The 16223-nt window shown below is 40.6% G+C and overlaps 1 protein-coding gene and 1 long non-coding RNA gene across 9 annotated transcripts in view; one reads left to right on the forward strand and one right to left on the reverse strand.

Moving 5' to 3' along the window:
- LOC124403777 lies at positions 1–12823 on the forward strand. Of its 5 annotated transcripts, none has more exons than XR_006928946.1 (4): positions 1–73; positions 152–1196; positions 3309–3951; positions 9289–12823. It is a non-coding gene; the product is annotated as an uncharacterized LOC124403777 (long non-coding RNA). The 5 variants fall into 5 exon arrangements; XR_006928947.1 differs by lacking the exon at positions 9289–12823 and having other exon boundaries at positions 3309–3810; positions 3903–4031; XR_006928945.1 differs by lacking the exon at positions 9289–12823 and having other exon boundaries at positions 152–245; positions 330–1196; positions 3309–4031.
- eef1e1 (eukaryotic translation elongation factor 1 epsilon 1) overlaps positions 12648–16223 on the reverse strand; it is a 17589-nt gene continuing 14013 nt past the window's right edge. For all 4 annotated transcript variants that reach the window (XM_046877544.1, XM_046877541.1, XM_046877543.1 and 1 more), the window contains exons 3-4: positions 13375–13470; positions 12648–13115 (exon numbers count right to left, since the gene is read on the reverse strand). In XM_046877544.1, the coding sequence (XP_046733500.1) occupies positions 12972–13115; positions 13375–13470 (240 nt within the window). In that variant the 3' untranslated portion in view covers positions 12648–12971. The remainder of the gene's footprint in view (positions 13116–13374; positions 13471–16223) is intronic.

Genomic DNA, 16223 nt, shown 5'->3' on the forward strand with positions numbered 1-16223 from the left:
TGTGTGTGTGCGTTTGCTCTTTGTCCGCGAGCGAGCCGCCGTACTTCCGGGTTTACGTGCGGATAGTGGCAAGGTAGGAGCTGTTGGCAGTGAATGTTTTGTAATATTATGGTCTATCACACTGGGTCCCTATAAAATTATTTCATTTAAGGGTGGACTGAGGAGCTTTGTGGGGAAGCCGTTAAGTGTTTAGGAAGACGTGCTTATTAAACGTCTGCATCCGTGCCTCGTGAGTCGCCGTACAGGTATGTGTGGACGCTGACATCATTATTAACGATATATGGGCTTTAATGATCGGCTGATTAAAGTTTGTTTTTTTCCTATTTAAGGTGCGGGTCAATGTGCAAGGGACGTTACAGTGGGCTGCTATATTGCGCTTTTCGCTTGCTGTGTGGCTTTCCTGCGCTATGTGCATCGTTTACACCGCTTTGATGTTGGCTTGACTGTCTGCTTTTTCCGACTGCAGCTGCTCCGCGCTACATCATCTGTGCTCTGCTTCGCTCTGCGCTGTCTGCTTCGCTCTGCGTTGTCTGCTTCGCTGGGTTCAGCTGGACATTGTTAATTTACGTTCCCGTTTTCTGGAGCTCCGTGTTACTTCCATTTGGCACCAGCTGATTGACATTTTGCTGCTCTTGTATGCTAACAGTTTCTTGTTGCAGCATTTAACTACCTGCAGGATCAGCTGGGCCGGGGGCATGGTGCTTATTTCCACCGGTAGTGTGAGTAACTGATTTAGAAGTGGCGTGTTACAGGCTAGTCATTACCTGATTCTTTGTGTTGTGATTTAATCATTTATTTTTGCATTAGCTTTATTATTTTGTTTATTTTCCTAACCTTATCGGGTTGAGGTTTCCCTACTTTAATGGGAATCCATTTCTTTTGATTTCTATTCTTTTTATTAGTTTGATTTTGTGGTATAATGTTCTTTTTGTTTTCTTAAGTGTAGTTATTTTCTTTCTTTTGTGATCTGTTAAGTGCCTTTCCTCTGTTCATGTGCCTCTGTACGAATCAAGTAACGAGCAGTTTTTGGGCTGTTGACTGTGTCGAGAGCCAGGCTGTTGTAATGTGATGCTTGTTTTAAATTACTTTTCAGGAGTGGGGTGGCCAGTGGCAGCAGATTAGCATCTTGCGGTGGTGGGTTCCTTACCTGATTGCAGTGCAGTGTTCACAGTGAGCTGTGGTGCGTGTGTGCACGTGTGAGTGTTCTCTCTGTTTAGGACCCTGTGTGCTCTCTGCTTAGGACATCAGGCCTTCTCCCACCCTGAAGTGTTTGTTGTTTTTGGTTTTTGGTTTTTTTTGTTTTTACTATTGGATGTAGTGAATAAAAGTCGAATTAATTTTAAATAGTTTTTGTTACTCACTCAACTCTGGTCTGATACCTGACCCAGTCGTGATGAACCTGTGTGCCTTAAGGTTAAGGGCAGTCCCGGAAATAGCCCCCGGGTGGCGTAGTCGGTACAAATTATTAGTTGGTAACGCCGTGGTTGGCGTAGCTGGTACAAATTGAGTTCACAACGCCACAAGTAGTTTAGTTGAAATAGGATCTAACTGACATGTTTTTGATTTAGCTTTGGTAATAACATCATACAGCTCTTCCTGTCCTATACTTGTAAAGCAGGGAAGTTTTAGGTACGATTGGAACAGGAGATGCGGTCAGAGGTTGGACCTACATACATTGCACAAGATGTTTTTTCATATGTCTGGGATCAGCCAGTTACGAGTCTTTTTTTCTTCTTATGCTCTGGTTTCAGGTTTCTTTTTGTCTTCATTTTTCTCTACCTTGCCATTGGCAGCCCTGGGGGGAAAAAACCCATATTGGTGAACCTCTAGTTTTAATTACACACTCTTACGTAGGGTGTTTTCACACCTAGTTCGTTTTAAAAGAACCAAACCCAGTTCACTTAAAGTGAACCAGAAAGTGATCTAAGCAAATGTGAACTCAGTCCCTTTCGTGTTCACAATAAAAAAAGACTCAAAAGAGAACCCAGTTCTCTTTTTGGTCCTCTTCAGTATTGAAGTGATCTCAGACCCTTTCGTGTTCACACCTCAACCTTATAAGAACTCAGAACCCAGAATTGTGAAATTTTATCACGTGTGTTTATGTACTTCTGTCGTAGTTTTTTCACTTGTACGTGACATTGTGGTGCTGTTCTGTTGTAGCCCCTTTCCTTCAGTTTTTGAGAAAACAGAAGAAATACTTTTGTTTTTATGTATTGTGAATAGTTGGCGTTTAATGCCATCCTCTTTACAAATAATAAGTGCACAGCTCTCTTCATAAGACCACACGACTCCGACCTGCCATGTCAAAAGTTTTGTGTTTCAGCAGTGACGGAACACGGCTGCAGGTATGGCAAGCCTCCCGGGACATTTGGCGAAACGAAATGCAAAGCGGACCGGGACCACATTGCTTTCACATGTCACAAACAAATCGAACCACAAGCGGACCCACAAGCGAACCGTACTCAGACCACCTCGGAGGTGGTCTGAGTACGGTTCGCTCTGGGTCCTTTTAAGGTCTGAGATCACTTGGTTTGTTCACATATACACACTGAACCGCTCCGAGAGCGTTTGGAGGGCTCAAATGAACTAGGTGTGAAAACACCCTTATTCAGAGAAGGTGGTTGAAAGGGTGTGGATCGATAATTTCATGACGTTCAAGGTAAGTCAGCGTTAGAAGATTTAGAGAGACCACCCTTATTTTCTTTGGGTTTAATTTTAGGTGCAGCTAATTTTGGCCTACAGTTCAGGGTGTTAAGCGAGAGATGACATTAGTTTAAACTTTGTTGTAGAATTTATACTTATGGGTGCATTGCAAGCTTGTTTGAGGCACTCTTACATGTAGGCATAGTCCCAGTCGGTCACCCATATCACCCATAACACTTCAAAGCACATTTATTTGGATCAAAGTTACCTTTACAAAGATAGGACTGGAATTGAGAATTAGCTTGTACCCATCCTGCAATATTATGAATAAAAGGTGTTGTATAATAGGCACTTACACATCTATCAAACCATTCCTTGTGTGTTTTCCCAGGATTAGGCTTAGGATATTTAGTCTCTGATTCCCCATGTTAGTTTCTTAGCAGACCAGGAGGGTACCAAATTAAGACACAGGAAGAGAAAGAACATAGCAATACAAAGAAAAGTGCCACTTTTTGGCACTTTTCTGTTCCCAAGTGGCACAGAGAAAAGTGCCACTTGGTAATTGTAGTTTTTTTTTTTTTTTTTGTTAGGTCATTTTATTTCATCTAATTAGAAGCTCTGTTGGTGGCGCATACCTCATACCGGCATTTTCTTTCATTGGTTAGTTCCAGGCAGTGGTGTGGTGCAGATGTCTTTCCATTCGATGCTGTGCTTTGCCAAATTGATGGATCAGCTGTGGAGCAGGTTGAGCTGATTGCTAGCGTGCCAACGGATTGCATGTGCCTCATGCTTTTGTCCGTGTGTCTGTTTCAGTGTTAGACACTCAGAGAATCAGCTGGGAGGAGTCCTGATGAACTGCTGCGGTACGTTTCTTCTCTTTTGAGGTATTTGGATCTCCACTCAACAGTCACCATAGAGTTCGTGTTTCTACTGAATAGAATTGATTTAGTTTTTTTTTACTTTTCTTTGATTCTTTTCTTGTGAATTGTTGGGGTTTTGTTTTTGTGTGATTTACATGGCCAACATTGTGCTATTCGTATTATGTTTTGAAATTTTTCTTATGTTTTTCTTATCTTTTGCCCCTTTTGTAATGTGCCTAAGTGTAGATGGAAAAATTCTCTTGACCTTTCCAGGCATTGGGGTGACCAGTATTAGTGTGAGGGACAGGTACCTCTCTGTTTTGTTTGTGGATTTTTCCTGTTTTCAGTATTCAACGTGTTGTGTAATGTGAGCATACCGGTGCTTTGCTGTGGTTTCAGAGACAAACAGAGCGAGGTCCTCAGCCCTGGAGTGCAAGCAGGCTTCGGTGTGGGTATTTTGCAATGATTTTACATTTTCTTGCCTTTTAATGTGATTTTTATGGTTATTAATAAAGTGCTTCTTTTTAACCTCTGTCTCCTGGCCTGATTCCGTTATAGTCTAATATAGCCTGGGTGCTTTGTTAAATATTATTTCTCTGTTGAGTGCAATTCCCAGGGTGGTGGTGTCGGTTTTCGCTAGAGAGGTAGCTTCTTCCGTCTATTCTTGGGGATATGGTATTGATTTGTGGTTAATCTTCTCACTGGTATGATCTCTTGGTGCTACACATTATAATGTATATCACACAAACCCGAGTCCAAAAAAGTTGGGACACTGTATAAATTGTAAATAAAAACAGAATGCAATGATGTGGAAGTTTCAAATTTCAATATTTTATTCAGAATACAACATAGATGACATATCAAATGTTTAAACTGAGAAAATGTATAATTTTAAGCATCAAAACACATCTCAAAAAAGTTGGGTCAGGGCCATGTTTACCACTGTGTGGCATCCCCTCTTCTTTTTATAACATTCTGCACACATCTGGGGACTAAGGAGACAAGTTGCTTAAGTTTAGGAATAGGAATGTTGTCTAATACAGGCTTCTAGTTACTCAACTGTCTTAGGACTTTTTTGTCGCATCTTCCTCTTTATGATGCACCAAATGTTTTCTATGGGTGAAAGATCTGGACTGCAGGCTGGCCATTTCAGTACCTGGATCCTTTTTCTACGCAGCCATGATGTTGTAATTGATGGTCCTGTTGGAAAAGGCAAGGTCTTCCCTGAAAGAGATGATGTCTGGATGGGAGCATATGTTGTTCTAGGACTTGGATATACCTTGCAGCATTAATGGTGCCTTTCCAGATGTGTAAGCTGCCCATGCCACACGCACTCATGCAACCCTATACTATCAGAGATGCAGGCTTCTGAACTGAGCGCTTATAACAACTTGGGTTGTCCTTATCCTCTTTAGTCTGGATGACATTGCGTCCCAGTTTTCCAAAAAGAACTTAAAATTTTGATTCGTCTGACCACAGAACAGTTTTCCCACTTTGCCACAGTCCATTTTTAATTGAGCCTTGGCCCAGAGAAAACGCCTGCGCTTCGGGGTCATGTTTAGATATGGCTTCTTTTTTGACCTATAGAGTTTTAGCCGGCAACTGCGAATGGCACGGTGGATTGTGTTCACTAACAATGTTTTCTGGAAGTATTCCTGAGCCCATGTTGTGATTTCCATTACAGTAGCATTCCTGTATGTGATTCATTGCTGTCTCAGCTTCATAATGTTGAGGAGTGTGTAAAGGACATAACATATTGCTAACTGATAATCTGCTCAAGTATCAGTTATCTTTATCAGTTTTCTTTCCTTCTGCTTAACTGAGATAAGAAGGAAATACTTTTACTAGGACACATGCAGCTACAGTATTGTTCAAAATAATAGCAGTACAATGTGACTAACCAGAATAATCCAGGTTTTTAGTATATTTTTTATTGCTACGTGGCAAACAAGTTACCAGTAGGTGCAGTAGATTCTCAGAAAACAAACAAGACCCAGCATTCATGATATGCACGCTCGTAAGGCTGTGCATTTGGGCAATTAGTTGAAAGGGGTGTGTTAAAAAAAAATAGCAGTGTGGCATTCAATCACTGAGGTCATCTATTTTGTGGAAAAAACAGGTGTGAATCAGGTGGCCCCTATTTAAGGATGAAGCCAGCACTTGTTGAACATGCATTTGAAAGCCTGAGGAAAATGGGTCGTTCAAAACATTGTTCAGAAGAACAGCGTACTTTGATTATAAAGTTGATTGGAGAGGGGTAAACCTATAAAAAGGTGCAAAAATTATAGGCGGTTTAGCTAAAATTATCTCCAATGCCTTAAAATGGAGAGCAAAACTAGAGAGATGTGGAAGAAAACTGAAGACAACCATCAAAATGGATCGAAGAATAACCAGAATGGCAAAAGCTCAGCCAATGATCAGCTCCAGAATGATCAAAGACAGTCTGGAGTTACCTGTAAGTACTGTGACAGTTAGAAGACGTCTGTGTGAAGCTAATCTATTTTCAAGAATCCCCTGCAAAGTCCCTCTGTTAAAAAAAGGCATGTGCAGAAGAGGTTACAATTTGCCAAAGAACACATCAACTGGCCTAAAGAGAAATGGAGGAACATTTTGTGGACTGATGAGAGTAAAACTGTTCTTTTTGGGTCCAAGGGCCACAGACAGTTTGTGAGATGACCCCCAAACTCTGAATTCAAGCCACAGTACACAGTGAAGACAGTGAAGCATGGTAGTGCAAGCATCATGATATGGGCATGTTTCTCCTACAATGGTGTTGAGCCTATTTATCGCATACCAGGGATCATGGATCAGTTTGCATATGTCAAAATACTTGAAGAGGTCATGTTGCCTTATGCTGAAGAGGACATGCCCTTGAAATGGTTGTTTCAACAAGACAATGACCCCAAACACACTAGTAAATGAGCAAAGTCTTGGTTCCAAACCAACAAAATTAATGTTATGGAGTGGCCAGCCCAATCCCCGGACCTTAATCCAATCGAGAACTTGTGGGGTGATATCAAAAATGCTGTTTCTGAAGCAAAACCAAGAAATGTAAATGAATTGTGAAATGTTGTTAAAGAATCATGGAGTGGAATAACAGCTGAGAGGTGCCACAAGTTGGTTGACTCCATGCCACAAAGATGTGAAGCAGTTTTAAAAAACTGTGGTCATACAACTAAATATTAGTTTAGTGATTCACAGGATTGCTAAATCCTAGAAACAAAAATGTTTGTACAAAATAGTTTTGAGTTTGTACAGTCAACTGCATACACTGCTATTTTTTTGAACACACCCCTTTCAACTAATTGCCCAATTGCACAGCCTTACGAGCGTGCATATCATGAATGCTGGGTCTTGTGTTTTCTTAAAATCTACTGCACCAACTGGTAACGTTTGCCACGTAGCAATAAAAAATATACTAAAAACCTGGATTATTCTGGTTAGTCACATTGTACTGCTATTATTTTAAACAATACTGTAAAGCAAACTTTCTGATTATGTAACATCCCTGTATGGTCTTTCTGCCTCAGTGTGTTTAGCAGTCAAAATGGCTCCAAATTAAATCTTGCATTGATTATAAAATACTACTACTGACGTATAAAGCACTTAACAGTCTCATGCCACAGAGTGATCTTCTGTACTATTATGATCCCCCATGCCTACTTAGATCAACAGATGCAGGCTATTTGTTGATACCTTAAATAATGAAGACTACAACAGGGGACAGATCTTTCTATTATAAAGCCACACAGTTAAGGAACAGCCTTCCAATGAATGTTTGGGATTTAGACACAGTGGTCTCAGTGGCTGTCAAGGCTGAAAACATTTATTTAGTGAAGCTTTTTATCTGTAGGTTTTCATAAGCAAAGGAGCAGATATTTGTACTGCATCCTGTCTTCCCCACACTCTCACTCGTTCGCTCAGGTTTGTTGACAGTGGCGTGGTGTGTCGTCTCTTATCTCAGAGGTCCCTAATGTCTTTGTTACTGTCAGGGAGACTCCTGCTTCTCCTCCCGTGCGCACCCTGCCCGCACGGAGCTCCTCACCTTCATACTAATCATCCACACCTGACACTCATACCCTGCAGATATATAAACCCCTCACACACTCTCACTCACCGTCCGTTATTAATAACCGTATGCTTCGCCTCCGGTTGGAATCTACCTATAATCCTTCGCTACGCTTTCCACATAGCGCACCTAGGTTTTTCTTCCCTGGACCTTGTGGACCTCGCTTCTCCTGAGCGTACCATATTACCTTCTCAGACTCTTCTGCCAGTTGTGTATGTTTATCGCTCTGGCTTCTCTCTATTAAAACCTACGCAAACTGTACTCCGGCTTCCGCCTCCTGGCTCTACCTTTTAGTTAAGTTGCCATAGAGAGTCATACCAGCGGTCCCCAACCTTTTTTGAGCCTTAGACAGTTTAGGGACTATGCCTTTATTTATAAGACTGAGTTCTTTTACATTTCAGCATTAAATGCAGGTTGTTATAAATGCTAATCAGGGTATCATACTTGGATGGGATTTCCTGAAGTAGCATCAGGTGGGTTTGGATCTAAGCAGAGGATTCTGTTGCCTTTATGATCAAACCTTACCACTACTAAGCACAGCCCAGCTTGACCCTGCTCACTGTACAGCCCAAATTTTGGTGGCTACAACAATTCCCCCCTCAATGTGAAATGCAATGTACAGCCATGCTTATATCTTTTGCCCTTGATGCAGGTTTAGCAGATTGGTATGATGGATTACCTGAACCTTACTCATTTAAACCTTACATGCTGGATGTAGCACGCACCCTCACAGTTACTAAAAATTGTTTCACGGTTGTGCGTGTCATGAATCCTACAAACAGCCCAGTTCGAAAACGGGTCTACCGTACCTCATCACAAATGCAGGATGTGATTCAATCACATATAAATGACATGTTGGCCAAAGGCATAGTTAGTCATAGTCCATGGGCTGCCCGTTTTTGCATAGATTATAGTGGCCTCAACTTCCTATCAACGATGCCAATTCTTTAACCAGAACTGATGACACCGTACATGCCTTCACCACTGGTCATTCCTTATACCAATTTACAGTCATGCCAATGGGCCTGGTTAATGCCCCACAACTTTTCAACATCTGATGCAGATTTTTTTTACAGGGCCTTTCCGGGAAGACTTGCCTTGTGTACTTATTGTCTATAGTAAGAGTTTAAAAGAGCACATGCTGCATTTATGGAAAGTCTTTGATCATGAAACCTTTAAAATGTTGTTTTGCCCAACCACAGGTAACATTCTTGGGCCACATAGTATCCTCAGCTTGTTTGCAGCTGGACACAAAAAACATTAAAATGGTAAGGAATTGGCCTACTCCCAAAAATCACACTGAAGTCAGAGCATTCCTAGGCTTGTGCTCATATTACAGACGTTTTATCTGTAAGTTTGCACAATTGTCACAACCATTGCTTACTCATAAAAGCAGTGTTTGTTTGGACTGAAGTAGAGCAGGAAGCTTTTGTTTCACTTTGCCATGCGTAACCAATACTCCTATCATTTCATACCCAAATTTTTCCAAAGTGTTTTTGCTTTACTGATGCTTTACTGATGTGTCAAACATGGCAATTGGGTGTGTTTTGGCCCAGATGAATAATAACAGAAAATGTTATTGCGTATGGCAGTCACATTTTGACACTCACTGAGAAACGACGGTCAACCTAAGATAGGGAGTTTTGGGCCATTGTGTGGTTCATTCGTCACTTTGGCCAGTATCTGATTGCCCATTCTTTTTTTGCATTATTACAGACCACAGCTCCCTGCTTAGCCTTAGCAGATGGTTCTGGAAGCAAGGTGGGCTCTGGAAATTGACTTGTACAATTGGACGTTTGAGCACAGACACAGTCACAAACATGCAAATGGAGATGCAATGTCTCGTCGGCCTGTCAGAAATGTTCCGATTGACTCTACAATTGAGATTGAATGTGTAAACTTTGTTTCGGCTTGCACTTAGACGGATGTAGTTGATTTACAGCTTACCATGCCTCCACCCGCAAACCAGTTGGCTGACACTGATACCACATCTCAACAGGTCTTACCCACTACAGCTTTTATACATTACTCAATCTCTGCTTCTGCTAATATTTGACTTTTGGAAATAGATAGGGAGGATATTGGTCAGGTTAAAAAAAGCTGACCCTTTATTGAGCACAGTGATTGACTGGGTGTTAGCCAAGCGCAGACCACCATATTCTGAGCTAAAAGCCACCTTACCTTGAGTGAAGCAATTTTGGAAAGAATTTCCCATACTTGTTTTGGTTGGCTACATTCTTAGCTGCAAAGTTAGACCCTGACCAGGTGATGTCACTTTTCAAGTTGTGGTTCCAAAGAACCTTCATCTGAAAAGTGCTTGAGGAGCAAGAAGGCCACAAACACCACATCAGCAGGCCCCTATGCAAAACATAGATACAAGCATGCCTTTTGAGAAAGTGGCAGCTGATTTGACAGAGTTGCCTGTTACACAAAGAGGTCACCGGGATATTCTTATGGTAATGTATTATTTTACAAAGTTTTTAAATGTATATGCACTCCCTGATCAGCGAGCGACAACCATTAAATTATTGTTTGAGGATTACATAAGCAATCATGGTTTACCCAAAAGTTTGCACACAAACCAAGGTTGCCAATTTGACTCTGATCCAGTCAAAGAATTGTGCTCTCTACTTGGAGTACGCAAAACACGTACCTCACTCTATCATCCTATGTCTGACAGCATGGTAGAATGTGCCAATAGATCTGTCAAAGATCAACTTGCTAAATATATGTACACAGAAAATGGTGAATGGGATGAACACTTGAGGCAGGTTGAGTTTGCATACAATACACACACAATTCTTACGTTAAAACAAATTTAAAAAAAAAATTGTTAGCTACTAAATACATGCATGCTGAACATCCACCATATAGAACACAAGCAGAGAAAAGATAACGATAATAATCAGTATTGTCTCTGTTCTCATGTTGATGGGCTGAAAATAGTGAGCAATGAAAAATACTTCACATTTCAGCAAATTAAATAAAACTAAAGTAACGAGCCTTTTGAAAATGTAAGAAGTAGAAAGTACAGTTATTTGTGTAAAGATGTAATGAGTAAAAATAAAAAGTTGTCTGAAAAATAAATAGATACCAGAAAAATCTACTTAAGTACAGCCAAAAATATTTGTACTTTGTTACTTACCACTTCTCATTTGGCTATAGTCTGACCAGAGCCATATTTTCAAACAAGTTTACCCAGATAAAATAGAAAAATCTTATAAAAAATTTACCTATAGACCTACAGCCTTCCCAGAGCGTCCCTTAGGCCGCATCGATAAATATGGTAACATGAAAGGCTGAGACTTAAACATAGAAGTTAAGTCATGCTACATTCTGCACACACAGTATCCTCTGGGTGGAGCACTCATGAGAATTTATGCAAGTAAGAAATCTTAAATAATATGCTTCTACAAAAGCATCAAGGCTCTGATATACGTGCGTATCGGTGTGTGTTCTTGCAACCATACAGAAATTGCTTTAAAAAAGTATGATTTTGACATGCAGAATTTCATTTGTTAGCAGTTTTTCAACACCAGCCTTGTGGATTTCTCTAGTTCATTCCGTTTATGAAAGTATTTTAAAAAGTTATTAGTGAATAAACTTAAATTCCACCTAATCTTACACAGAATTAAGATTTCACATTCTCCACCACTATACACCCCCCTCTTGATGCCCCTGAGTCATATGTACAGCTCCTTCAATGTGCAAATGAGCACACAAAGTGCACACAAAGACTGCACATCCCTGCTATTCAGAGCGAAAAAAAAAAAAAGGGGACCCTCTTCCAGCTGAGGCAGGGATCCAGAGTCTAATTCTGAAACATTCATCCATGCCAAGTTAAAGTGTCTTTCCTGTGCCTTGGGTCACACACATGCACCTTGGCTTCAATTTCTTTGAGTAAAGCACTGAAGCCTATTCTGTGGACAGATTAACGCATCTTAATAATTTACTCATTTTAACAGATGTGGCCTGTTTTCACTCATAATGTGTCTCAAAAATATAAATAATGATTGATGAAACTTTTGTACAGTAAACTCCTCAAAGCCAATTAAAGCAATGGACATGTGAGCGGATAGAACCAATTTTCCTGTTTTTATCTCACGCCATTCTGTTGGCCATGATGTTTCTTCACCTTTAAACAACTCTATAAGGAATTTATTGTCTTTGACAGAGTAAAAGCTGTGTTGTCTAGGCAAATTAATTTGATTTTATAACTGGTTCGTGGTGCACTGTTTGGAAAAGGATAAAGTAATGCCTAATACTAAAAAAGCAGGACTATAGAGTGCTCCCAGCCAAGGCTATGGCTGTTTTTTTATTGCATTTGATTCCATATTTTATTGAATATTTAATTAAAATTGTTGGCAAGGACAGTTAAATGTAAATTTTGCTTTTCCCAGACACCTAAAAAAATTGCTAAAATAAAGTTGCATGTATTAAATATTAATGGGAGATAAATAATCAGTAAAACAAAAACTCTTCATTATAGATATGAAGTCACAAGGCCTGTTCGCATGGCTGCTTGTTTTGTTATCTTACAAATATGACTATGTTCCACTGATTTTTTAAAGACAGAAGCAAATTATAGAAGACAAATTTTGATTTCCCATTTAATTTATTGATCAAATGCTATAGTAAAATTTGACTTAGGACCATTCGTCTTTTTATAAAGGAGTTTTGGAAGTCTTCAATATTTTTGTTAGTATATGCAGAGCACAAAGATGAGCAAGATTGCTTTCAGCAAACCTTAAATATCAAAGATTTTCCAGCTTGTAATCATTTGAATCCCACTTTTGTGCCACGGAAAGCAGGAATAGGTAATTGAGGGAAAAACGATGAAATAATGTCCATCGTCTTGGCAACTGGTTGTGGAGATGCTGAGGACAGCAAGCACAATTGGCACTGGTTGCCTATTGCAGCTGGTAGCCTGCCGTCTGAACTAGAAAACAAACTCAGTTAACGACATACACTTCACACACAACAATGATTACTATAGCTGAGAGGAAATTATGACAGCCTTAAAGGAGGAGATATTTAAAACAAAATTATTAAAGAGAACAAAGTAAATGTTAAAATAAATTGGAACACTGCACAGCCTATTGAGCTCAACAAGCTGCATGTGTTTTATATATCTTTTTATTTGCTTCATTCTTTATACTTTATACATATTTTGTAGATGTATTATAAATATACTTGCCAACAGTCACAGAGGTTAAAACTTGGGAAAAGGACCTACCATACCTCAAGACAAGTAAGAAAATCATTGATAACCTAACTGGATCTCTTGTCTCAGTGATCAAAGAGCTGCACAGTACAAAAGCCCCAACATTTAACCCCAAAAAAGAGTGAAGATGGGACCTCCCTGCATTATTAATTATGAAGAGGACAAAAATAGGGGGTCAATGCTGATTGCTTTGGTAAACTCTGTTCCTCAAAACTATCACAGGGGGCAGGTGATGACGCACTCCTGGATAATGTTGGATGTGATCAAACCATCTGGTCACGTTCAAGTATTTTTCTTTCTGCTGTACTGCAAGCTCCGACTGATTTAGGGGAAGAACAGAACAGAATAGTGAAAAGAATTAATCCTTTGGCAAAATAGGACAAACAAATAAAAAATTGTACATAAACAGAGCAAAGAGTTTCTTTTTTTCCTGTCAAGATTTTCTGACATCTGACATGAAATGTGACTGTAATACATTAATGAAATATATTATAGCAAAAAGAATTCCTACTTTTTGCCTTTTCTTTCTTAAGTTTGTCAGTTTGGCCTGTTATCTAGCACAAAGCAGAGGAACTTACAATGATGTGATGGATGCCATAGTACATGAGTGCATCTGCAAGTGTGATGCTGTTTCCTGCCAGATACACCTTATCCACCAAATACTCATTGAGCTCCTACAAACAAAAACAAAAAAAAAGCACTTTTAAACAAAGTCTGACGTGCATACTGAATCAATGTATACTTACATTTACATATCTACATTCTTTGTTTAAAAGATTAGGACCCTTTTTTAGCTAGAATTACAGCTAAATGTCTATTGACTGAGAAATTAATAGAACCAACAGGTCAATAAAAAGAAAAATGTTCACTTGCAGCTGCATTTGAGTTGTTGCCAAAATTCAGCTTCATGTAGCAAATTAGTCATAGGTGATGTATTGCATATAAGTTAAATGTAATGTTTTGTAGGCAAATTATGGTCTCACCAAATATTGATTACATTTTCTTCTTTGTTAATATACATACTGTGTTGTTAATTTATAAACCATTAACTTATTTACAGCATTTTACTCACACCCGACTAAGACTTTTGCACAGTACTGTGTATATATACAAAATGTCAGTCAAAATGTTGAAAAATCTCCTTCTGTAGTTTTTCTTTATTTTAATTATTTTCATCAATGTACATACTGAGAGAACCAAACTATAAAAGAACACACATGGAATTATGTAGTAAGCAAAAAAAGAATAAAAAACAAACCAGAATGTTTGATTTTTTGACCAAAGTAGCTACATTTAGCTTTGATGGCATTCTCTCATCAGATTCATAAGGTAGTCAATCTTGGAGTTCCCAGATGTGTTGAGTACTCGTTGGCTGCTTTTTTTTTCATTCTTCAGTCCAACTCATTCCAAACCTCAACTAAATTTAGATCAGGTGATTATGGAGGCCAAGTCATCTGATACAGCCCTCCATCACTACATAATCTAAACGTGTGTTTAGGGTCATTGTCCTGTTGGAAAACAAATTATGTCCTACAAAGTGCAAATCAAATGGAATGGCATGTCGGTGCAAAATGCTATGGTAGCCATGCCAGTTAATTGTGCCCCTTCATTTTGACTGTTTCCAGCAAAGCACCCCCACATCATCACACCACCTCCTCCATGCTTCATATTGGGAAACTTTAGGTTACTTACGTAACCCCAGTTCTCTGATAACAGGAGTGAGGTATCTCACTATGGGAATCGCCTCGGGCGTGACCAATCCTGGAAGCATCAATCACACCACGTCTGTCGGCTGACAGACCAATCACGACAGTGATGCGGGAGTCCCGCCTCCCTATATACACCGCTGCTGGCGGTCCCTGCCTCATTCTCACATATCTCTTCTCCGTGCACTGCAAGGAGGGAAGTGTGGTGAGATACCTCACTCCTGTTATCAGAGAACCGGGGTTACGTAAGTAACCTAAAGTTCTCTTTCAAACATTCGTTCGGTATCTCACTATGGGATATAGACAACCCCCGTATTGCAGATATGCTGTCCGAAGCAGGTGTCAACCAACTCAGTGATGTGATAAAAAGAGATAATCCCTCTCACTGAAGAGAGTGGAAAAGTGAGAGAAATGACAAACATCCGAACCACGATGTTTCCATCACCCGTTGTCATTCCCTTACGCATACACGTATACATGACCAAAAACACATCTATATAGACAAATACATGTATATATAATCATACCTACAATATATACACAAATATATATTACACACTCAGGACTGAATGAGCCAGCGAAGGCTCCGTGACATCCAGCCTATAAAAACGGACAAAAGTGTGCGGCGAAGCCCAGCATGCGGCCGCACAGATGTCCTGAATCGAAACACCCCTAAAAAGCGCCCACAAAGTGGCCAAGCCTCGGGTACTATGAGCCCTCAGTCCTTCCGGAGGGTTGAGACCCACGCTGTTATAACACATTATAATAGCCTCCAAGAGCCAATGGGACAGGCGCTGTCGGGAAACGGGACTTTCCTTACGGGAATCGACCCATGAAACAAACAGCTGATTACTCCGTCTCAAACCTTTCGTCCTGTCAACATAGTGACGTAACGCACGGACAGAACACAGACAGTGAAGTCGCTCCTCCTCCGCTGAGGAAAAAGGAGGCGGATGAAAAGCCACCAAATCCACCTGTCTGCAGGCAAAAGCTGACTCGCTCACCTTAGGGATAAATGCCGGATTAGTCTTGAGAGCCACTCGCGAGAAATCCGAAGCAAACCGCATACAGGAGTTATGAACTGACAAAGCATGAAGTTCACTAACCCGCTTCGCAGTAGAAAGAGCCAACAACAAAGTGACCTTCAGCGACAGGAGCTTTAAATCAATACTCCCTATCGGCTCAAAAGGAAACTGAGAGCGCGCGCTCAGGACCACTGACAGATCCCATGGCGGAACCAGCGGCTTTGAGAACATGCTCAGAAGCCGCGCTCCCTTCATAAACCTGCACACGAGCGGGTGATGACCGATAGTATTACCGTCAATCCCTACGTGGCATGCAGAAACAGCGGCGAGATAAACCTTAACGGTTGAAAAAGCCCTGCCCTTATCCAAAAGCTCTTGCAAAAAGCAAAACACATCTGCCACAGAACAGTGAAAAGGGATGATATGTCTCTGAGCACACCATAGTTCAAACACACTCCATTTCCTATCATATGCAGAGCGCGTCGAAGCTGCTCTCGCATTCTGAATCGTCTCAATCACCCTCGGAGGCAAACCAGCGACGCTGAGATTCATCATCTCACGAGCCAGGCCCAAAGAGCTACTCTGTCCGGTGCCGGTGAAAAATCTCTCCGCGCGCTTGCGAGAGGAGATCCCTGCGCAACGGGAGAGGCCAGGGTCGATCGTGCAGGAGTTGGAAAATCTCCGTCAGCCACACTT

Source organism: Silurus meridionalis, chromosome 21 (assembly GCF_014805685.1).
Source record: "Silurus meridionalis isolate SWU-2019-XX chromosome 21, ASM1480568v1, whole genome shotgun sequence".
NCBI classification, from domain to species: Eukaryota; Metazoa; Chordata; class Actinopteri; order Siluriformes; family Siluridae; genus Silurus; species Silurus meridionalis.